The 25,080-nt window shown below is 43.0% G+C and overlaps 1 protein-coding gene across 6 annotated transcripts in view; it reads left to right on the forward strand.

Annotated features, from left to right (window-relative positions):
• The window catches only part of robo3 (roundabout, axon guidance receptor, homolog 3 (Drosophila)), a 561,002-nt gene that overhangs the window by 280,260 nt on the left and 255,662 nt on the right, over nucleotides 1-25,080 (forward strand). For 5 of the 6 annotated variants that reach the window (XM_043676839.1, XM_043676843.1, XM_043676840.1 and 2 more), the window contains exon 2: nucleotides 14,685-15,011. In XM_043676839.1, coding sequence (XP_043532774.1) covers nucleotides 14,685-15,011 — 327 coding nt within the window. Of the gene's footprint in view, nucleotides 1-902; nucleotides 908-14,684; nucleotides 15,012-25,080 lie in introns of those variants that run through there. The other variant, XM_043676844.1, reaches the window with a different exon arrangement.

Consider the following 25,080-nt stretch of genomic DNA (forward strand, 5'->3'; position numbering starts at 1 on the left):
AGGGAACTCCACAGATCCACAGCCCTTTAGGTGAAGAAGTTCCTCCTCAACTCCGTTTTAAATCTGCTGCCCCTTATTTTGAGGCTATGCCTCCTAGTTCTAGTTTCACCTACCTGTGGAAACAAACTCACTGTTTCTACCTTATCTATTCCCTTCATAATCTTTTATTACTATAAAAATCCCCCCTCGTTCTTCTAAATTCCAATGAGTGCATTCCCAGTCTACTCAATCTCCCCTCCTATGCCAATCCTCCCAATTCCGGAATCAACCTAGTGAACCTCCTCTGTACCCACTCCAGTGCCAGTTCATCCTTTCTCAAGTTAGGAGACCAGCGCTGTACGCAGTACTTCAGGCAGACATGGTAAATGCCACAATTGCTATTATATTTTGTTCAATGTCCTGCTCTGGGCAGTTTCATGTAATGGGAGTTACTGATCTGTCTTGAGTTATCTGACTTTATTGTGTCTGCTTATACAGAGCAACATCCTGAGATTTAGAAGGGAAATATCAGCCTTGGTTCACTGTCCTGATCACTAATTGATTGAAATGACCCACATTTGAATAACTGCTGCCCTACGTATTAACTTTTGGAATGGCAACATAATCAAGAGCACTGCAGAGATTTTTGATCCCTGCTAAACTGTACAATGCCAATTTGTATATTCAGGACTACAGATGCTGGAGAATCAGTCAAAGGGTGGCGCTGGAAAAACACAGTAGGTCAGACAGCATCTGAGGAGCAGGAGAGTTGACGTTTCGGGCATAAGCCCTTTGCCAGGAATGTTGACATTCCTGATGAAGGTCTTATGCCCGAACAGTTGACTCTGTGCTGCCTGTGCTTTTCCAGCGCCATCCTGTTCGACTTTGTATATTCGCAAAGCAGCTTTTGCCAGTGGCTGGAGTGAGGGTTGTTTGAACTTGATGTGAGGCATATGCTACTTTTGCCTGATGCCTAGAATATGTGGACAGTTTCATCTTCAATAAATAAGACCTCCAAAATCTTGCATCGGGAGAGGCTGATTAGGCTGGGGTTATTTTTCCTGGAGGATCGAAGGCTCAGGGGATGACCTAATGAAGGTTTATAAACTCAGGAGGGGCCTGGTTAGGGTGAACAGCCTAAGTCTTTTTCCCAGGGTTGGGGAAAGTCCAAAACTAAAGGGCATAGGTTTAAGGTCAGTGGGGAAAGATATAAAAGGGGCAACTTTATCATGCAGAAGGTGGTACGTGTATGGAATGAGCTCCCAGAAAATGTGGTGGACGCTGGTCCAAGTGCAACATTTAAGAGGCATCTGGATTGGTTCTTGATTAGGAAGAGTTTGGAAGGAAATTGGTCAAATACTGGCAAGTGGAACTAGATTAGTTTAAGATATCTGTTTGGCTTGGACGAGTTGGACCAAAGAATCTATTTCCAAGCTGTATGACTCTGACTGACTGCATGGGAGTGGTACCAGCCAAATCCTACACTACAGAAGGAGATACAGATCAACCTCTTGGTTATCCGAACAAAATACTCCCCGCCCATCTTTTTCGGATAATCAAGGTTGTTTTGTATTGAGAATGGTGATCAAAAGCTGGGTCATGGTGATGTTAAGGATCCTCTTAAAGGAAACAGAGGTTCAAGGGGGATCTTCCAGACCTTATGGTTAATACAGCTAAAGGCATTGACAAGTCTCTGGCTGCTTGAGGGGTACTGGATGGAGAGTTCAGGAGAAGCTGTATGTGATAGAGGCAGAACACAGAAGCAAATGACAGCTGAAGACTGGCATCTGGCAAATCTGTGTGCTCATCCAGTCTCCCAAGAGGTGACCAGAATCTGAGTAGCACATCCCACACCAGCACCCTATCAGGATAGAGCATGCACACAGAAGCAACACTGTTGTAATCTCTTCATGCCTCAACCAGACTCCTGTTCATTTCCAGGCTGCACAGTCGTCTGTAAATGGAAGCAGCATTAGCTAGTCAATATTTAATCATATTGCGCTTCAGAGTCGGCTGTTGAGTGACCAGAGTTAGCTCCGTGCACACTGGTGAGTGTTTAATCAGGATGCCTGATTTATGGTAATGCACTGAATGGATGACAGTAGCAATTTAAAAAACACCGGTTGCTTCAGGCTTTAAAGAGTGAATGTCACCATTGGGACCCCTCATTAGAAAAAAGGGGTTTGCTAAGAATTATTAACATTAACATTCTTTTTAGCTTAGTTCTATTTTGTTTTTAAACAAGTCTTATGAATTTTACCAGAGTACTGCATGATGTAAGAATGGGAATAGATTGGAGAAGATACAAACTGTTGATATTGTGATGGACCTAGATTTAGCACCATTAAATATAGTTACTACTGTTGGTTGGAGGAGTTATGGAATCAAATTGTATGAATGGATTATAATCATGTCACTGAAGATATAACAATACATTTTACAAATGAGCTCCACATTTTTAAAGTCTGCATGGGAAGAAGTGTGGTTAGTCAGTTAAATTATGGTCAAAACCTCATTGCCATTAATGTTCCTTTGATTGATTTGTCCTCCCCTAATAAAGATCCATTACCCCATTCTTGAAACTTGACAATGACCCATAGTGTCCACAACCTTTTGGTGTAGATTAGATTAGATTACTTAGTGTGGAAACAGGCCCTTCAGCCCAACAAGTCCACACCGACCCGCCGAAGCGCAACCACCCAGACCAAATAGTGGCTTTTGGTCCATTTTGTAAATGCAAGTTCATAAAAGCATTACCTTCAGCCTGTAACTCAGGGCTTTGCCTGTGGGAGATTATTGTGCCCAGTGATATGAGTGATGAGCATTTGCAGTCAGTTGTACAGTCAGTTTAGATTTGAAGCAGCTCTTCAGTGCTTACAATGTCTTGAAAGGCAAGCATACTTCTCTGTTATAGAGCACAAGCAGGGAAAAGATTTGTGACTTGGTGTCATCCTTTTCCTCCTTGCTTGATCACTGAGTAAGTGGGATTAGGAACTGCCTTGTGCTGTTTCTAAATTGGACTTGCATTGTTCTTTGTCTTACTGCCTCTAGTGTGTCCTCATGGGGTAGCATGAATGGAGAGGGTATGTTTCCATTCTCCTGTTCAATTGCATCCTTAATGTAGTCTTTACTTGAATACAGGACTTTGAGATGTAATTTCAATAATATTGAGCACTTCAGGATGGAGCTGAGTTAGTGATGAATCTTGCCTGTGACTGCTGGAGGTGCAGTGAGTTTTATATAACGTCACCTTTGCAAGCCCCAGTGTTACGATGCACCATCCAGTGTAGCAGCATTCATCAGTAGAGGATCATTGGTGAGGGAATGTGGAGGCTGATAGATATCTGATCTTCTCTCTTGTTCAAAAGGCAGTACCTGTTGGTGCAGTTGGAGCTTTCAATCCTGAGTGATGGGTTTAGTTTAAGAGTATTGAGCAATTTGGATGTAAGTGGGTAAATGGAGTAGACCAACCATTTAACTGTGTGGTAGAATAAGCTCAAAGGGCTGAATGGCTTACTTTTTTTTGTTGCTGTGTTTACATAATTAAATGTGTGAAATGTTCAGATTCTGGTGTACAGATATAGCTGCTCTGTCTGAGATGCTGAAAGCACGTCCCACAATTGTGAGACATGTACTATGTACATGAGGCACACAATCACTTGTCACACTTGGTTATCTCGTACTTAAGTCAGTAGTGAGTTATTTCTTTCATTTGTAGTATTTTGAGAGATCATTGTTAATGTCCATGACAAATATGTTGCTTGACCCACTGCAGTGTATATGCATCTTGTCATGCTGCCCCCAATTTCTGAGAGACACGAATTCCAGGGACTTTGATATCCCTGGAATGTCTAAATCCTCAGTTTTCAATTGCAAATTAGAAGAGGAGCATGTGTCACAACCAACATGGCATAATGGGCGAGGTTGAAGCTATGGGAAAGATTTGAGGGATATTAATGATTTACCCTGAAACACTTCCATCTGTATTTTCTGTGATCGTTTCCACTGTCTTGAGATTCAGCTTGGCGCCATAAAGCCCCCACCATGAAACTGGCCAACACGTGGGTGATATTGCAGGATTCTCAACCAGAGCTGCTGGTTATCGAGGGCAGTCTGGAATGTAAGCTGAAAGCCACAACCAGATGGGCCTTAGTGGAGCAGGGGGCCTATTGGCATGCTTCTGCTCATTCATGAGTTTATATGTATTCTGAAGAAAGCATCAAACAGTTAACTCATTTTCTTGGATGCATAGGTGTGAGGAGGCACATTTTAAAAGTCTTTCGAAATGAAACACTTAACAGATAAAACTGACTAATGTTACCCAATTAAACTATTAAAAATAGTTTTTTAAAGAGTGATTTTAGAAGCAAGCCTCTCACAGAGAGAGAGAGGAATAGACATATTGATTAAAATCGTTGTTTTCAATGAAAAACCCATTTCTAGCAGGAGTAATAAAAACAAACCAAGTTTCCATTCTTCATTGAAGAGTATCTTTGTAAGGGTATGGGGAGAAGGGGAAATAATTCTATCTGATTAGACTGCCCAATTGGAAGGATTTATGTTTGTGATTCTGTAAGTGAACCTTAATCGAAGCTTGAAGTTGCATCTAATTGTAATTTCTAATATATTTTGAGCACATTTTCCTAATAGCATTTCCACTTTCAGTGCAACCCCTCTGTTACCATCTTGCCCTGTAGTGGCTGAGCCTGGGGTAATGTCAGTGGGTTAGTCGTTCAGATGCAGTCCAATGCACTGTGGAAACAAGTTCAAATGCCATCACAATAACTGGTGAGATTTAAATTGAATGAATTAATAAATTTGGAATTGAAAGTTAGCCTTAGTACTGGTGACTGTGAAACTACCAACAATTGTTGTTGAATCGAAACATTTGATTCACTGTTGTCCTCCAGTGAAAGAAATCTATCGTCCTTGCCCAGTCTGGTCTACAATGTGACTCCAGATCCATAGCAATAAGGTGGATATTTAACTGCCCTTTGACGTGGTCTGGAAAGTCACTTAGATTGTACCAAATCACCATACTACTGTTGGATACCTGTGCCAGGTGGACTGCAATAGTTCAAGAAAGTAAATATTCAGTCTCACACACATTTGTGCTGCAAGTAAACGCTGTGTCCTGATGAGACATGTTAGGAACGTGACTGTTGTGCCTACTCCAAGTTTTTCATTCAGCTGTACAAATCATGGGGTGTGCACACATTTATGTGATTCAATGCTTGAAGTTCTGCAGTGACACCACTAAGCTGATAATGACGGTGTGGGTAACAGCAAATCTTATTGCTCAGCATCTGACAAGGAGGGTGAGGTGTGCAACAGGTAAAGTGTTGCAACAAAGTGTCTGAAGGACAGGCTGTGGCAGAGAGTTTTCAGTGGTAATGAGGGTGCTTAAGGGTAACTTTTGGATTGCAATTTTGAAAGACTGTTTTTAATGAGCTTGGCTTGTGTTTTAGATTATAACTCATAACTATTACCATGCATAGTCCATAATATAATGCAGAGTGCCAAATCCTCAGGAATCCTGAACCACACGGTTCAGACATTTCATTCTACCGTTTCTGATTTTTCAGTGGATGTTGGGCAGACAGATATTTAGTGGTGTAATCTGCTGTCTTCCCACCATTTTCTCGGTCAGGTCCCAACAGGATGGTAGACGCACTGTCGCACACGTTACTCCGATGTAAACAGAGCTTTTGCATTTGCCAAGTTGCAACCCATGCTGAGACCCTGAAACCAAACTGAGGCATCCTATGTGAGTCTCTCCCCGTGTAATAATACTATGTCTTTTAGAGGTGTATTTTGTCTTTTTTTTTTAATGAAGAAAGGTTGAGACAGAGGTGCCAAGCAGTCAGTTCAGAGACCACAAATTTAGACTGTGTGTCAAATTTTAGGGAAAGAATAAATAGCGCGAGTGAGTTGGCTGCACAGCATTTGAAAGTAGTATAGCATGTGATGAAACAGGAAGCAGATAAGAAATCAAAAACTTGCAATTTTGCTAGTGAAGATAGTTTTAGTGTTTCTCCTTTTTAAAGGCAAAGTTTAGTGGGCCTTAGCAAATTGAAACAAAATTGAGTGAGGTGAATTATTTGATAATACCAGATGGAGAGAAATCTGAATGTGTCATGTGAATGTGTTCCAAAGGTATTTTGATAGGGAAGGAAAGCAAAACAAGAATGTGTTGCTGGTTACAGTGCATAGTGAAGAATCAAGTTCAGAGGATTCTGAATTATACATTCCTCAAATTAAATTGGACATTGAAGAAGTTCTCAAATATTGGGATAAATTATTGAGTTGCCTACCAGAGGAAAATCAAAACAACTTGAAAGAGTTACTATAATCATATGGGAAGCACTATTATAATTATGTGTGATGTAGATATAGGACATGCTGTTCCAATTAAGCAACACCCTTATAGATTTAACTCTCTCTAAAGTTGAGCATGTATTCAATCTCTTTTTGAACCTGTGCCAAAGACACAGTCTTTGCAGTCATTGCACACATTGCAGTAATTGAAGTCATTTGCAGTGGATGGAGCTCACCCATAGTAATGGTGCCAAAACCAGATGGTGCCTAACAATTATATTTGGACTATCGCAGTCATTGCAGTTACAAAATCTGATCCATATTCTATTCCACATTTGGAAGACTGCTTGTCACACCTTCTCAAGACAATTTATGTTTATCAGATTGACTTACTCGGAGGATACCGGGCAGCTATCTTTATCTAAAAGAGCAAAGACAATTTTGGCTTTCTTGACACCAAGTGAACTGCACCAAATTAAAGTCATGTCATTTGGTATGAAAAATGAGCCAGCTATATTTCAAAGACTAATAAATAAAGTCATTTTAGGATTACCCAATTATGTGGCGTGCATTGATCAAGTGATTTTTAGTCACATATGGGAGGAACATTTTAGAGCATCTATTGGAGTTGTTTGATCAACTTCGGGAAGCAGGCTTGGTGATTAAGCTGGCTAAGAGTGAATTCGCAAAAACCAAGTCATGTTCTTGGGCCATGTCATTGGACATGAACAGATGGCCCAAGGGATGTGAAAACAAAGGTTATTGGAAGTTTCCTATACCATCGACAAAGAGGCATATATACAATTCCCAGGATTGTTTTTCAGAGGTTTGTATCGAAGTTTAGCAGTATGGTTGTGCCACCGACTGACCTGTTGAAGAAGTGCAGAAAATTTCAGTGGACAGAGGAATGTCAGAGTGCATTTGACAGTCTGAAAGCTATGTTAACCACTGCCCCAGTAATTATGCGAAGACATTTTGAAGTGATTATTGATGCGTGTGATGCTGGTGTCAATACTAGTCTCGCAGGAAGACAAGAAAAGAGAGAGATCCACATTGGGTATTTTTCCAGAAAATTAGTTAATCATCAACTGAACTATTTGACAATTGAGAAGGAGACCTTGAGTTTGCTGTTGGAGTTGCAACATTTTAGTATTAATATTGCCAGCAATGTGTCTGAGACAATTGTATCTACGATCATAACCCCTTCTCAGTTTTTTTCAAAAACTTTAAAACGTCAAAATTCCAGACTGTTTTGATGGAGCCTCTTATTGCAACCATTCAATTTTGAAGATTCATACACCTGGTAGGACAAGAAAACATAATTGCCAACTCGTTGTTACAACTTGAAGGAAGATTGAGGCGTCCAGTAGTGCGAGAAAATGGACTGAGATGAACTGTAGTAGTGAATGTTTGCATGCGTGGAGTTGATATAATGCATATGTATTGTAGTGTACTAATAGCATAAGGCTAGAAGTTTCTAAAAATGAAGCAATCTTTGTATATTGATGGTTCTTCTTTCAAGGCACTGGGTGTGACGATACTATGGCTTTAAGGGGTTGAGACAGAGGTGCCAAGCAGTCTACTCAAAATGAACAATTTGTGAAGCCTTGATGTGTTTTTTTTTAAAAAGTTGGAACAATAGAAGTAGCTTGAATAGGTGGGGTCAAGTGCTCAAAGAACCAGGTGTTTTTAGCTTTCTGCAGTTGCTGGGGTGTTGAAGCTGGATGTGGAAGCTCCTTTTCCTCTCTTACAGCTAAAAGCTGGAGTTCTCTTCCTGCTGCTAGAATTGTATGACAGTCTTGTACAGAATTTGCCTTTGCCAAAGTTGTGTTTGTGGGATATTCTAATATTGGGACAGTTAGTTAGTAATAGGTCATATATTTATTATTTTAAGTATTTATAGTTAAGCCAATTCTTCATGTGCTTTTATTTTGTCTGTATTTTAACTATAGTATAAAAATAAAATGTGTTTTGCTTAATGTCAAGTAGTTGGATCAATCAACTTGCATCTGCAATGTAATGCCTTACACTTACCTTTTTAAAATAAGAAAACATTAGGGTCTTGATTTTCTTAATGTGTTGAGTGGATTTGGTCTGATCCATAACACATCAAACTTGTAACAGTTTTATACCAAATTAAATGTTCTTTAATGGAATTAGGAAGAGACCACTCTGCTACCTATCCAGTTTCTCCTCCAGACCATTGTGAAAAATGGAGGCTAGAAATACATTCCTGAAGAAGGGCTTATGCCCGAAACGTCGATTCTTCTGCTCCTTGGATGCTGCCTGACCTGCTGCACTTTTCCAGCAACACATTTTTCAGCTAGAAATACAGCCAGGATCACTAACGTCTCCCAGACTTTGTGCCCAGTCAGCAAGCCTTGCTTTCTTTCCAGTGACTGTCACATTGGAACATATATTTCAGAAGGAAATATAGATAAACAGTCAAATGGGCAAAATTTGAGGGGATGGAATAAAGGTTTTTCAGGAGCTGGCACAGGTACACTTACAGGTATTTGGACCGAAGCTAATCGGTGAGACAGAAACTCTAACTCTCTAGCATCTGCAGTCCTCACTTTCTCCCAGAAACCAAGACAGCTGTCCCTGTGGATTGAGTTTATTAGCTACTCCGTCTTGCAGTTCCTTCAAATGCCAGTGTCACCTGTTTCTGCTTTATATCTAACTCCTCAATCGATCAACCCCAATCATCAGTTCAACCACTTATTTTATTCACTCAATGGGCTGAATGCTGTGAAATTCTGCCATTCTGCACCTAGATCTCTCCTAGAAAGGACATATTCTGGCCTGGTTTGTTTTGGAAAGGCAAGGACTGATTAGGGATAGTCAACATGGCTTTGTGTGGGAAATCATGTCTCATGAACTTAATTGAGTTTTTTTGAAGAAGTAACAAAGAGGATTGATGAGGGCAGAGCGGTAGATGTGATCTATATGGACTTCAGTAAGGCGTTTGACAAGATTCCCCATGGGACACTGGTGAGCAAGGTTAGATCTCATGGAATACAGGGTGAACTCACCATTTGGATACAGAACTGGCTCAAAGGTAGAAGACAGAGGGTGGTGGTGGAGGGGTGTTTATCAGACTAGAAGCGTGTGACCAGTGGAGTGCTACAAGGATCAGTGCTGGGTCCACTACTCTTCATCATTTATACAAATGATTTGGATGCGAGTATAAGAGGTACAGTTAGTAAGTTTGCTGATGACATCAAAATTGAAGGTGTAGTGGACAGTGAAGGTGGTTACCTCCGATTACAACAGGATCTTGACCAGATAGGCCAATGGGCTGAGAAGTGGCAGATGGAGTTTAATTCAGATAAATGCGAGGTGATGCATTTTGGGAAAGCAAATCTTAGCAGGACTTATACATCTTTTAATGGTAAGGTCCTAGGGAGTGTTGCCGAACAAAAAGCTCCTTGAAAGTGGAGGCGCATGTAGATAGGATAGTGAAGAAGGCGTTTGGTATGCTTTCCTTTATTGGTCAGAGTATTGAGTACAGGAGTTGGGAGGTCATGTTGCGGCTGTACAGGACATTGGTTAGGCCACTGTTGGAATATTGCATGCAATTCTCGTCTCCTTCCTATCGGAAAGATGTTGTGAAACTTGAAAGGGTTCAGAAAAGATTTACAAGGATGTTGCCAGGGTTGGAGGATTTGAGCTTAGGGAGAGGCTGAACAGACTGGAGCTGTTTTCCCTGGAGTGTCGTAGGCTGAGGGGTGACCTTAGAGGTTTATAAAATCACTAGGGGCATGGATAGGATAAATAGATGGTCTTTTCTCTGGGGTCGTGGAGTCCAGAAATAGAGGGCATAGGTTTAGGGTGAGAGGGGAACGATATAAAAGAGACCTAAGGGGCAACTTTTTCACGCAGAAGGTGGTACGGGTATGGAATGAGCTGCCAGAGTATGTGGTGGAGGCTAGTACAATTGCAGCATTTAAAAGGCATCTGGATGAGTATATAAATAGGAAGGGTTTGGAGGGATATGGGCCAGGTGCTGTCTGGTGGGACTAGATTGGGTTGGGATATCTGGTCAGCATGGATGAGTTGGATTGAAGGGTCTGTTTGTGTTGCATACCTCTATGACTCTATGACTGCAGTGAAAGTACAGCTTGCGCTTCTCACAGCAGTGTGCTGCACAGCCGAGCAGACATGATTTGCCAACTTTGTGGACTTTATGATTTCAACGGGCGATGTCCTGTCTCTGACCACCGTCCCCACCCCAAGCAATGTTCCTTGTCATCTGTGTGACTGCACAGCCGCTCTAAGGACCCACACTTGCTGATTGGCGTGCCAACATGGTTTCTGGTTTAGAACCTTTTGAGTTCAATGCAGTGGAACCTGGTCCCCAAGTTATAGAGTCATAAAGATATATAGCATGGAAACAGACCCTCTGGGCTAACTCATCCATGCCGACTATTTATCTTGACTTAATCTAGTTGCATTTGCCAGCACTTGGCCCATACCCCTTTAAACCCTTCCTAGTCATATACCCAGTCAAACACCTTTTAAATGTTGTAATTGTACCAGCCTCCACCACTTTTTCCGGCAGCTCATTCCAAACATGCACTATCTTCTGTTTGAAAATATTGCCTTTTAGGTTTTTCTCGAATCTTCCCTTCTCACCCTAAACCCATGCCCTTTAATTTTTGGGCTCCTGTACTCTGGGCAAATGACCTTGACTATTCACCCTATCTATGCTCCTCATGATTTTAAAAATCTCTAACTTCCCACTATTGGGTAGAGTTAGAGGTGACACAGAGCTGGCTTGAGAGATTGATACCTGGAATAAATGGATTGTCTTATCAGGAAGATTGAACAGGCTGCACTTGTTTTCATTGGAGTTCAGAAGAGTGAGAGGTGATTTGATTGAAGCTGAGACATAGAGACATCTTATGAGTCCACAACTTGGAGGCACTTTTAAAATTGGGATTTAAACCGAAGTGGAGAATTTTTTTTGTCAAGGACTATGCGACTTTGGAAGTCTCTGCCTCAGAATATGGTGGAGGTGGGTGTCATTGAATATTTTTTAGGTGGAGAGATGGATAGGTTCTTGTTGGACAGAAGTTCAAAGATCATAGGGCATAGGTAGGCATATGAAATAAAGAATACAAACCGAGCAATAATAATCTTATTGAATGGCAGAGTAGGCTTGAATTACCTACTTCCACTGCTAATCGAAATGGAACCTTCCTGAACCATGTGACTACCACCCCGCTATGCCAAATGGACTCTTCTTGATCCATGTGACTCACCGCCCTCCCATGCCAATTTGATATCTAATAGGCTCTTCATTAGCCAATCGAATGGTCCTTGACTGTCTGGCAAACCATTTTTATATCTCAGCTGCAATATTTTTTACAATCAATAACTGGAAGTAAATGATGAAACTCTCACATGATTTAAAAAAAAAATTTGCTACTCCTGGAGCTGCACACAGCAATGTCATGAAGATTAATCTTTAATTCTTGGAGACTTCAAGACAATTCTGGTAGGTTGGTAATCCTGATGCTGAATGGACTTTAAAAGCTGCCCTTATTGTGACAGAGGTCGAGTTATAATGAGTATAGGGTCCATTAGATGGATAGTGTTATAACAAGGGTGCGATGTGCAGTCTAACTCTTCACTTTTGCAGTAATTGACTTTATGCGCTGCTTGAAAAGGGCACATTGTGAGTGAATATGCTGTGTCCCGATATGATTAAATGGATAATATTAGCATTAAGTTGTATTTAGGTGAAGACACCCGGCTTGTGGAGATAAGGAGAGCATTCCTGAGAGCAGAAAGCCCAGTTTCCCACTGTTGTACCTGCAAAACCACTTCAGGGTGGTGGGAGATAAATTCAGCTGATTGTGCCATGATTAATCTGTCTGTCAAATGAAGGGGATTCGTATTAAGTGGAATACACATTTGAAATTGCAGTTAGACTCCCAGTGACTGAGATAAACACACAATAGCCAAACCGGTTATATTTGGGAAATGAGGCCATTTCTGTCAGATGTAAATGCAGTGGTATCTCTCCATTTTGATTTAGGGAGGTCATGCAGTGTAATTAATGGGTCATTGTCATGAAGTACTCGGCAATTTTGCCCAAAGAAATAATGAAACTCCTGCGTGACCAGATTGACTATCATACGCCTGTGTTTGGCCAACCTTTTCTAATTTCCTTTTCATAAATTCATACAGCACAGAAAAGTGCACTAATCCCAATCTCCTGCATATCCTTGAATGTTATGATATTTGAAGTACTCATCCAAATATTTTTAGAGGTTGTAAGGTTTCCAGCCTCTCTCACTGTCCAAGGCAGTGCATTTTCATGTAAACTATCTATAGTCATAGTACCCCTTTAAAAGATTGTTGAGTGGGTTACACTGATGAAAGCAAGTTGACTTACAGCTCTCTCCCCTGTTTGGTAAATACACTGCTGTTGTAGTTCTGAACAGTGCAGATAAGTGAGGCCATCTGTTGGAAAAGGGGGCTTTGCGAAGTTGGCTGATCTCTGACAAGCTTCAGCTGAGCTGCCAACTTCCACACTCTGAAAGCAAAATTAAGCTCACCCCAGATTCCACTGCCTGGACCTTAATTCAGCTCTGGTTCTGTTCACCCATCACTTTGTGCCCACTGACCTACAATAGCATCGAGTCACTTGTAAAATTTCAACCTTTTGCACCCTCCTGTTTCTCCAAGGCATCGATCATCCTCACTATTGTAACTTCCTTCAGCCTGGCAAACAGCTATGACGTGTGTTTCTTCCAATTCCAAATCATTGCACTCTATTGGCAGTGTGCTTTCACTTGTTTTGGCCTTCAAATATGAAATTTCCTTTGGATATCACTCCTTGTCTTCACATTTTTCTCTCTCTCTCTCTCTCTCTCTCTCTCTCTCTCTCTCTCTCTCTCTCTTTTTTAAGGTTCTTTGACAATCTGTTAGGTCGCCTGTTCTGATGTCTCCTTATGTAGCTCAGAAAGTGTTGAAGAGTGATCCATTGGTAGCATGCTAGTTTAAACAGACATAAACATTTGCCCATTGTTGCCACTCTTCCCCATTGCTATCCAGTGACTTTTTTTGGAAAATGCAAGTCTGGATGCAGAACCTTCATCAAGCACTATGGATAATTTTTCTCTGTCACCATGGAAGTACAGTGACCAGTACCTTTCACTCTTTCTTGGGTTGTGGGCATTGCTGGAAAGACCAGCATTATGCTGGTCCCTAATTTCCCTTGAACCTGGCTTACTTGGCCATTTCAGAGGATACTCACTCATCTTGTTTTGGGTCTGGAGTAATGTGCAGGGCAGACCAGGCAAAGAGGCAAGTTTCCTTCCCTAAAGGCAAAGGAACCAGATTAGTTTTTCTCACAATCAATGATCATTTCAGTCATCATCTCCAAGACTAGCTTTCAATCCCACAGCACCTGTTCTGTTACCTTCCCTGCAGTTATCCTGAGGTTTCCCTGGTCAGGGTTTTCACTTGGCTGACGGTGAGAAGGGCACTACCTGTGAGATCCTTCATGTATGCCCGGACACTCTGCACCACCACACACTGCCCTTGAAGCAGCTGCCAAGAAGCAGAAGTAGAGACTGTCACAAACCTCCTTCTGGAATGTGCCTTTGCAAAGGAAGTCTGTCGGGAGATGCAGTGATTTTTGTGAGGTTCGCCTCAAGCAGGTCTCTGTGCGCTACAGTCTGTTTCCTGGGACGCACGCCGAGACACAACATTGGCTGTGTCTGGCAGACCATCATGAAAGACTATCTTTGGTCTGCCCTAAACTTGGCCTTCCAGAATAAGGAGTTGGCCCTGACCAAGTGTTGCAGAATGGCACATTCCAATGTCCAGAACTATATGCTTAGAGACACACTAGAGACTGGGGGAGTGGGGAAGAGCTATTGTCTAAGGTCAAAGTTAAATGGGGGGTCTGTTCAGTTATCAGACTCTCCGGGTGCCTGATATATGTGTAAGTATAATATTGTACAAGTAAGAAATGGCTTGGGTTTGTTTGCTGGATAGAGTCAAACTTCAATGTTTGTTCCCTCATCTGCTCCTGTACAGAACTGAGCTGCTTTAGTCACTATGTATATTAAATATTCTTTTGAATAAAGTACATCTTTGAATTACAAAAAACATTGTTAGGGTATGGGCAACACTATTAAAGCTGCATTTCTAGCCTGAGCGAATGCTGTTTGGGAATTTCTTTGAATACTATAGTTCCCCCAGCGATGGTGGGTAATTCCACCTCTTTGTATATTCCCGGCTGCACACAGGTGCAAATGGACTCTTGAGGTGACAGTTACCAAGTCCTTCCAATGATGTTATTGGAAGCTAGGTAATCACGTTGGGAAATCTAATTTGTTAAAATTCACTGGGGTTTTTTTTTGTAGGTTCTAGGCTCCGTCTGGAAGACTCTGCGCCCCGGGTCATTGAGCATCCTTCTGACCTGATTGTGTCGAAAGGGGAACCTGCGACGCTGAACTGCAAAGCCGAAGGACGGCCCACCCCCATCATTGAATGGTACAAGGATGGAGAGCGAGTGGAGACGGACAAGGATGACCCTCGCTCCCATCGCATGCTCCTCCCCAGCGGGTCACTCTTCTTCCTGCGCATCGTACACGGCCGGAGGAGCAAGCCGGACGAAGGCGTCTACGTGTGTCTGGCCAGGAATTACCTCGGGGAAGCGGTCAGTCGAAACGCATCGCTGGAAGTTGCGAGTAAGTGATCAGATTTCTCTTGTACGTCCCCAACTCCCACCCCCCTTTGACAGTGCACTGGCCAATCCCTCCAGTAGGCCCGGGTTCCCATTAGGAAATTGGGCCATGCTGTCTTAAACTTGTGGAGAGTCTACAGACGTTGAGCCAGTTCTCCTCAGCAGAGAATATTAAAGGGAAATTTAAGAGTGGTGTCTAAAATTATGACTGGTTTTGGTATTGTAGACAGGCAGAAATTATTTCCACCAGAGTCTGTTACCAAGGATACAGTTTTAAGACAATTGGCTAAAGAGACTGGCAGGGAGAGGAGGCGGAATGCTTTAATGTGTTGATTTGATCTGGAGTTCACAGCCTGAAATAAAGGTGGAAGGAAATTCAGCAGTGACTTTCGGAAATAAATTGCTTTAATAGGAGAAGAAAAAAGATTTGCAAAGCTAAGGGGACAGTTAATTTGAGAGCTATTTCAAAGGGCTCTCCTTCAATAAGATTCTATGAATTCTATTTCTTTGTCTTGTCCCAGAAACTGTTGCTGGTCCCCAGTAGCTTTTTTGCGTAAATGTGGATATTCTTGAAATCCCCAGTTTTGTAAAAGAGGTGCCTTTGCTGATGGAAGCTCTGCTCAATTCCCAGTCTATTATGGTTGGCAGTTATGAGTGATTATAATTGGAGCCATCCCCTTGTCCTCGAAACCCTCTTCACACCGAGTGTTTATCAAATGTCGTCCGGTTGAGTTGCGCCATTGATCGGTCGATCAATACAGCACGGCTGAGGGTTGCAGCTTCCAGCTAGCAGAGGCCAAAGGTCAGCGCTCACACAACATTAACACCCGAATTGCAATGTCAGTGTTCGCGAGATGTTACAGGCTTGCGGGTTCGGATTAACAGGCCCGTGCCATTAGGACAACCTTAAGCTGCAGTTTCCCATTTTGCTGACAGTTCATGTCAAAACCTGTTAACTCTTTTGAGGCTTCCCGCCAGTCTGCTTCAAAATGGCAAGACTAGTCACGTCTATTTTAATATAAAAGCTATTCTGAGCTGTAGTTTCTTCTGTGTGGTGATGGTTTTTAGGATCCTTTTCACAATATCGCATTGATTTTCCCACCTCCCACCCCCCACCTCACCTCCAATTCCCAAGTGCCATGGGGCACCGCTGTAGCACCCAGAGAGACAATGAGCAATCCTAAATTGAAATGACCCTATGTCTCATCAGGGTCCAAGCCTGACGCAGCTAATTGAGCGGGAGCTATTTTGGAGGAAGTCTTCAAGGACCCTCTTCCTACATGGTTAGATATATGTGGCACAAATGCATCTACCTCGCACATACCATTTCCTGGAGACTGCCACAAAGCAGGGCAGGACCACGGGAAAAGGGGGCAACAGGCCATCCTCGCTCTGCCTAATAAAAGCAGAAAGATCTGTGGATGCTGTAAATCGAAAACAAAAATAGAAGTTGCTAGAAAAGTCCAGCAGGTCTGGCAGCATCTGTGAAGAGAAATCAGAGTTCATGTTTTTGGGTCCAGTGACCATTCCTCAGAACTGCATTTAGTTAGCGACGGCCAAGGAACATCCATTGGCCATCATGATCAGGAAAGGGAAGGGGAATTGAAAGCCTGGTTAATGCTTTGTTGCCCCCCTATTTCAACTGTTAACAAGCCTGAGTGCTGGAATGGTGGTAGAAAATAAATCCACCATTCAGATTCCGATTTTAAAAAAAAGACATGAGTGGTTGGTGTGTAAAATGAAATTCCAAAGGAAATTGTGGATGTGGCTGCAACATTTAAAAGACGTTTGGGTGGGTACATGAATAGGAAATGCTTCGGGGGATTTGAGCCAAGCGCAGGCAGGTGGGGCTAGTTTATTTTGGGATTATGGTTGGTGTGAACTAGTTGGATTGAAAGATCTGTTTTCGTGCTGCATTCTCTATGAAGTTGATGTGCGCTCTTTGATTCCTACAAGCACAGCAGGAGCCCCGTCAAGTTTTGTGTCAAGGCAGATCCAAGCCACATCATTCTCTTGCCCCTTTCTCCTGGAATGTCGATTTGAGATGGCAGTGTGTGCTGAGGTGTTGTAATATTTATGCAAACATTCTAGTGCAAGATTGCTGTATGGTATTATCCCTCCCTCTGTATCCTGCACTGTTCTGGTCTCTATAATAGGTCACACTCATCAGATTAATGTCAGCAACATAACCAATGACTTTATCTGCACTGACCTGACTGCGAGGTCACGAGCACATGGGCACCTGTACGTCAACTGCAAGGGCGTCTGCAAGGGAGAGCTGAAGATGGGGAACTTTGAGACTGACACTTGCTGAAGGCTGTGATCTCTGGTGGACTTTGGCTTCTGCTTGTCACTTTCAGAGGAAGATACCAACTCTGAGCTCAGTCAGCCACCGCTTAATGTACCGTTGCCCACCATTGGGCTAACCCCATTGCCTTGCAAGACAGAAAGCAACCACAGTTCTTACAGAAAGACTAGAGGGTCACTGGAGAGGTACCAAAGGTGTTTATCAGGATGACAGCATCTGAACAGATTTCCCCATAGATAATAGAAGCTTGAGAGGTGAGCTGATAGAGCTCTTTAAAGTTATGAAGGAGCTTGCCAAGGTTGACAGATTGAACTTCCCCATCCATTGCTTTTCCCTGGCACACTAGCTGTGCTCCTGCTTCCTGTCCTGATTCAATGAGAGAGGATCTTGGTAGCTTATGAACCCAAGTACAAGTTTCCCTGAATTTTTCCCTGTTTTTCAGATGTCCTGTTCCTTATGGTGGCTAGCACTGCTGCCTCACAGTGCCAGAGACTCTGGTTCAATTTCCGCCTCAAGCGACTGTCTGTGTGGAGTTTGCACATTCTCCCTGTGTCTGCATGGGTTTCCTCCGGGTGCTCTGGTTTCCTCCCACAGTCCAAAAATGTGCAGGTTGAGAGTTGGCCATGCTAAATTGCCCGTAGTGTTAGGTGAAGGGATAAATGTAGGGGAATGGGTCTGGGTGGGTTGCGCTTCTGAGGGTCAGTGTGGACTTGTTGGGCCGAAGGGCCTATTTCCACACTAAGTAATCTAATCTCAAAGTAAGGGCCACTTGCTGCCATGGCCATGGTATTTTGCCTACATCAGAAAGGCTCACTGCCAGATGACTGCCCAGTAGCCCCTGACTGCCTTTCTATGGGTTTGCAGGTTGGCACTCAATGAGCATAATCTAGCCCACCCTGGTGACAAAAGCACTGGGAATCCTACTCTGAAGGTCATGGCTTGACTTCCTGCCCTTGGCTTTTCCTGAAATTTTCCCTGTTTTTCAGATGTCCTGTTCCTCGTGGTGGCATTGCTGAGCCTGTGACCTCTGAACCCTCAGTATGGGCAGGTTGGCCACTTTTTCGGCCACTGTATTTGAAATGGCACCCCAGGGTCCTGCTGTCCCCAGGTTCAGCTCCTGCTTTACCCTGCAGGTCTTCAACCTCAGGCTGAATTTTCAGCCTATTTGTTTCTAGTTTGGAGGAGTAGACTGAAATTAAAAGCCGTAAAAAGGACAAATAAATTCAATAGGTAATTCTGAGATAAATGGTCTTTGCTGAAAATGTGAAGCTCACTACTATATTGAGGAGTTGAGCTGAAGAACATTGATGCACTTAAGGGGAAACTGGGGAAGTTCATGAGCGAGGAAGGAATCGAAGGTTATGCTGAAAGACTGAGATGGGTGGGAGGAGGTTTGTGGCAAATATAAATTTTAGCACAGACCATTCGAGTTGAATGGCCTATTTCTATGCTGAACACTTGATGTACTTGTTTGTATACCTAGAATAATTGCTAATGTGGAGAATTGATTGTGGCAGTAGAAAAGTTGGTTGCAGAGTGGAGTTTGAATCTGCTGATTATACATGTTCAGACTGTTCTATAAATACAGGATCCTCCCCCGTGTCTGCACCTTGTTTCTAGAACATTCTAAAGAGTCAGCATTTGCTATTTTTATTATTTTTCACTGAACAACAGAATTTTAAAAATTCTGCTTGGAAGAGTTTTGACTGAACATAGCACTTTGCGACATCAATATCAAACATGTTAGTCTTGTGAAATTCCTCAATCCACCATTTAACCAGCCATTAATATGAAGGAAGGACTTCTGAAGTGTTATTGCTGTTTCAGTATAGGAATCCTGGCATGTGATTTGCACACAGCAAGATCCCACAAACATTGATAAGTCATTAACTGATTTGTCAGCTTATATATCTGCTCTAATCATGGGAGTTGGACTTGAACTGAGGTTTTTCTGAGTAAGGTAAGACTACTTTCATTGAGTACCTGTCACCTGGATGGTACTGTGACACCCCTTAACTCAGATTATATATAAATAAAAAAAACTGAGATTGTCTGATTCTTCCTGTTGAATATTGGCTGTGAGAACACACACGTTTCAGTTAAAGCTGCTCGGGTGATCAGCTCCCTTGTAGATTGTGAACTGACAGTTCCTTAGGGTTGGCATGGTGGCTCTGTGGCTAGTGGTACTGCCTTGCAGTGCCATGCACCCGTGTTCGATCCCAGCCTTGGGGGACTGTGCAAATTCCAGACAGACATTATCCCCTTGTCTGCATGGGTTTCCTCCCACAGTCCAAAGAATTACAGGTTAGGTGGATTGGCCATGTTGAATTGTCCATAGTGCCCAGAAATGTGCAGGCCAGGTGGGTTAGCCATGGGAAATGTAGGGTAGGAGAGATGGGATGCTGTTTGGAGGATCAGTGTGGACTTGATGGGTGGAATGGCCTGCTCCCACATTGTAGGGATTTTATGATTCTCTATAACACTTGCTTTTCCACCAAGTTAAAAGTGACACTTCTGAAATTGTCTCTACCGACTCTTACTGATGTATGTGTATGTTTGACTGGAATGTTTGTGTGCACAAGGGAGAGAGATATTCATAACGAAGAGAAGCCAGTGCTGTCATGCTTAGGGCCTGCAACCAAGTTAGGAATGAACCATGTTTCCTTTTCTTGAACAGTGTTACAATTGCCGTATTACTCACTTGGAAAAAAGCCCAATGGAAATGGCTTCGGGGTCACAGTGAGCAGCCAGAGGTCAGAGATCAGAAGTTGTTTAAACCAAGAGGTTTGCTATTTCCCTGACCCATCACATCTGACAGCTAAAGTGTCCCTTCTGAGGTGACACATGTCATGACTCATTCCGAATGGAGAGGGCCAGTGATGGATAGGAACTGACGGGCATGTTACAGAAATACTCTGCGCAGGTAGATGGTGAGCATGCATCAGAGCACAGCTCCAGAGAAGAGTCATTCAAGCAAACAAAGTGCAATGGAGGATAATGTGAAAGGGAAATAAACAGGATTGCTCTCAGAATTGGTTTAACCATTGTCAAAAGGACAAATACAAAAAGATTTACTGTGATAAAATGGCTGGCTTGGTGGTCTGTGCATTCCCCGGTCTAAAATCCAATGCCACACATCAAGAATTCAGGTCTATTATGAATCAGTGGATCCTATTCAAAGTGATAGTTGGTGTTAGCTTAGTTCCTGGGTTATGGAGTGTGGAAAATGTGGCCAGGGTTCCTGCATTGGAATAATATCGAGTAAGTGCTGAGTGAAATTGGGTTGTGGGGGACGTTGGTAATAAACAGGGTGAGGCTCACTTGTGATTCTCTTTATCTGCTTCCTCACATTTGTATCATTGGTCACTGCCGACAATGTGGCATCACACAGGACAAATGTAATTTGGGACAGCTTACCACAGGGCTTTCCATCTTTATAGGCAAGGGAGGTTGCACTGGTCTACCCCATTTGCTCCCTGTGGATCTCTCTATATTTTTGAAGGGGTGTTAGGCATATAGTTTATAAATGAAAATTGAAGTGATGCAGGTTGAGAAGCGGACTTCTCAATGTGACTTTCCACATGACATAACCTTACACTGGGAGCATTAAATTGTTAAAAAAAATCCCTAATGCTTATTTCTCTTTATTTTTCCCAATGTGAGAGGATTGATTGGAATTTATTTTAACTGCTTAAAAATGTAGGGTTTGAAAGCTCTGTAAATCTGGGCCTAATTTTCCACCTGATAAACATCTGTTGTGGAAGCCTTATTAAACCTCTCCTTGCATGGTTGGTGCCTTGCATTCCCAAGGTTACTCAGCCGCTCTCCTTATCTATCCTGCTCCAAGTCCTGATTGCACTTCACGATTTGAATGAAGCAGTTAAGCCATTGTATCAGTTAATGGTTTTATGGAGGCTCAGCTTTGGCAAATACAAGAAAATTTGGCCTTTATCACCTCTTTAACATAAATTATTGTACACCTGTGACCTATGTTGGTGGTCAAATAGCATGGCAGGACTGAGCAGTGACACAGCACTGCTATTTCTTCACATTCTTGACATGTTTAAAAATATAAGAAATATTTTATTTTCTGGCAAATGTCACTCCATGGAGGTCTTTAAAGTTATAAAGGTGTATACAGACAAAGAATATAGCCTTACTTGTGTGTGTGGGTGAGGGGGTGGTTGGTTGGGTATGACAAAACTCGAGTTAGTAAACATTGGTTTTTAATAATTCTAGTAAGGATTTGGGATTCTTTTAGAATGTAGGCATTATTGCCAAGGGCAACACCTGTTGACCATCCTTGATCGACCTTGGACCTGAAAGGCCTGCTGCGCCATTTCTAAAGGCAGTTAAGAGTCAAGCACACAGCTGTGGACTTGGACACATGCAGGCCAGAAAAGGTAAGGCAGAATTCTGAAAGGACATTGATTCACATGAAAATTCATCTCGATCACCAAGGATCGAGTCATACAGATGTACAGCACCGAAACAGACCCTTCATGCCGACCAGATATCACACCCCAATCTGGTCGCACCTGGCCCATATCCCTCCAAACCCTTCCTTCCTATTCATATACCCATCCAGATGCCTTTTAAATGTTAGTTGTACCATCCTCCACCACTTCCTCTGGCAGCTCATTCCACACATGTGCCACCCTCTGAATGAAAAAGTTGCCCCTTGTTTATCTTTCCCCTCTCACCCTAAACCTATGCCCTCTAGTTCTGGACTCTTTCCCCCACCCCAGGGAAAAGTCATTGTCTATTTATCCTATCCATGCCCCTCATGATTTTATAAACCTCTAAGGTCACCCCTCAGCCTGCAATGCTCCAGAGAATACAGCCCCAGCCTATTCAACCTCTCCCTATAGCTCAAATCCTCCAACCCTGGCAACATCCTTGTAAATCTTTTCTGAATCCTTTCAAGTTTCACAACATCTTTCCGATAGGAAGGAGACCAGAATTGCAAGCAATATTCCAACAGTGGCCTAACCAATGTCCTGTACAGCCGCAACATGACATCCCAACTCCTGTACTCAATACTCTGACCAATAAAGGAAAGCATACCAAACACCTTCTTCACTATCTTATCTACCTCCGACTCCACTTTCAAGGAGCTACGAACCTGCACTCCACGGTCTCTTTGTTCAGCAATACTCCCTAGGACCTTACCATTAAGTGTATAAGCCCTGCTGAGATTTGGTTTCCTAAAAAGCAGCACCTCACATTTATTTAAATTAAACTCCATCTGCCAGTCCTCAGCCCATTGGCCCATTTGATCAAGATCCTGTTGTAATCTGAGGTAACCTTCTTCGCTGTCCATTACACCTCCAATTTTGGTGTCATCTGCAAACTTACTAACTATACCTCCTATGTTCATATCTAAATCATTTATATAAATGACGAAAAGTAGTGGACCCACCACCGATCCTTGTGGCACTCCATGATCAAAGGCCTCCTATCTGAAAAACATCTCTCCACCACCACCCTCTGTCTTCTACCTTTTTGAGCCAGTTCTGTATCCCATGAGATCTAACTTTGCTCCCAGTCTCCCATGGGGAATCTTGTTGGACGCCTTACTGAAGTCCATATAGATCACATGTACATACTGTCCCTCAGGAATCCCTCCAACAACTTGCCTACTACTGCCATCAGGCTCACCGGTCTATAGTTCCCTGACTTGTCCTTGCCACCATTTTTAAATAGTGGCAGCATGTTAGCCAACTTCCAGTCTTCCAGCACCTCACCTGTGACCATCGATGATGCAAGAGGCCCAGCAATCACTTCCCTGGCTTTCCACAGAGTTTGAGGGTACACCTGATCAGGTCCTGAGGATTTATCTAATTTAGTGCGTTTCAAGACATCCAGCAGTTCCTTCCCTGTAATATGGGCATTTTTCAAGATGTCACCATCTATTTCCCTACATTCCATATCTTCCATGACCTTTTCCACAGTAAACACTGATGCAAAATACTCGCTTAAGTTTCTCCCCCATCTCCTGCAGTTCTACACAAAGGCTGCCTTGTTGATCTTTGAGGGGCCCTATACTCTCCCTAGTTACCCTTTTGTCCTTAACATATTTGCAAAAGCCCTTTGAATTCTCCTTAACTTTATTTGCCAAAGCTACCTCATGTCCCCTTTTTGCCCTTCTGATTTCTCTCAAGTATACTTCTACTGCCTTTATACTCTTGTAAGGATTCACTCGATCTCTCCTGACATATGCTTCCCTTTTCATAACCAAACCCTCAATTTCTCGAGTCATCCAGCATTCCTTATACTTACCAGCCTTCCCTTTCACCCTGACGGGAATATACTGTCTCTGGACACTGGTTGTCTCATTTCTGTAGGCTTTCCATTTTCCAGCCGTCCCTTTACCTGCGAACATCTGCTCCCAATCAGCTTTTGAAAGTTCTTGCCTAATACCGTCAAAATTGGCCTTTCTCCAATTTAGAACTTCAACTTTTAGATCCAGTCTATCCTTTTCCATCACTATTTTAAAACTAATAGAATTATGGTCGCTGGCCCCAAAGTGCTCTCCCACTGACATCTCAGTAACCTGTGCGTCTTATTTCCCAAGAGTAGGTCACGTTTTGCACTTTTTCTAGTAGGTATAACTACAGGCTGAATCAGAAACTGTTCTTGTACGCACTCAACACATGCCTCTCCATTGAAATCCTTAACACTATGGCAGTCCCAGTCTATGTTTGGATAGTTAAAATCCCCTACCATAACAACCCTATTATTCTTACAGTTAGCTGAGATCTCCTTACAAATTTGTTTCTCATTTTCCCACCGACTATTAGGGGGCCTGTAATACAATCCCAATAAGGTGATCATCCCTTTCTTATTTCTCCATCCAAATAACTTCCCTGGATGTATTCCCAGGAATATCCTCCCTCAGTAATGCTATCCCTTATCAAAAATGCCACTTCCCCCTCCTTTCTTGCCTCCCTTTCTCTCCTTCCTGTAGCATTTGTATCCTGGAACATTAAGCTGCCAGTCCTGCCCATCCCTGAGCCATGTTTCTATAATTGCTATGGTATCCGAGTCCCATGTTCCTAACCATGCCCTGAGTTCATCTGCCTTCCCTGTTAGGTAAAACCAAGGACTGCAGATGCTGTAAACCAGATTCTAGATGGAGTGTGGTGCTGGAAAAGCACAGCAGGTCAGGCAGCATCTGAGGATGAGGAAAATCGACGTTTCAGGCAAAAGCCCTTCATCAGGAATAGAGGCAGGGTGCCTGCAGAGTGGAGAGATAAATGAGAGGGGGGTGGGTTTAGGGAGAAAGTAGCATAGAGTAAAATAGGTGAATGGGGTGGGGATGGAGGTGATAGGTCAGAGAGGAGGGTGTTGTGGATAGATGGAAAGGAAGGTAGGCAGGTAGGACAGGTCATGGGGACGGTGCTGAGCTGGAAGATTGGAACTAGGGTGAGGGGAAATGAGGAAACTGGTGAAGTCCACATTGATGCCCTGGGGTTGAAGTGTTCCGAGGCAGAAGATGAGGTGTTCTTCCTCCATGTGTTGGGTGGTGAGGGAGCGGCGGTTGATGAGGCCCAGGACCTGCATGTCCTCAGCAGAGTGGGAGGGGGAGTCGAAATGTTGGGCCACGGGGCGGTGTGGTTGATTGGTGCGGGTGTCCCAGAGAGGTTTCCTAAAGCGCTCTGCTAAGAGGTGTCCAGTCTCCCCAATATAGAGGAGACTGCATCGGGAGCAGTCGATATAATAAATGATTTTGGTGGATGTGCAGGTGAAACTTTGGATGTGG

The sequence above is a fragment of the Chiloscyllium plagiosum genome, chromosome 35 (assembly GCF_004010195.1).
Source record: "Chiloscyllium plagiosum isolate BGI_BamShark_2017 chromosome 35, ASM401019v2, whole genome shotgun sequence".
NCBI classification, from domain to species: Eukaryota; Metazoa; Chordata; class Chondrichthyes; order Orectolobiformes; family Hemiscylliidae; genus Chiloscyllium; species Chiloscyllium plagiosum.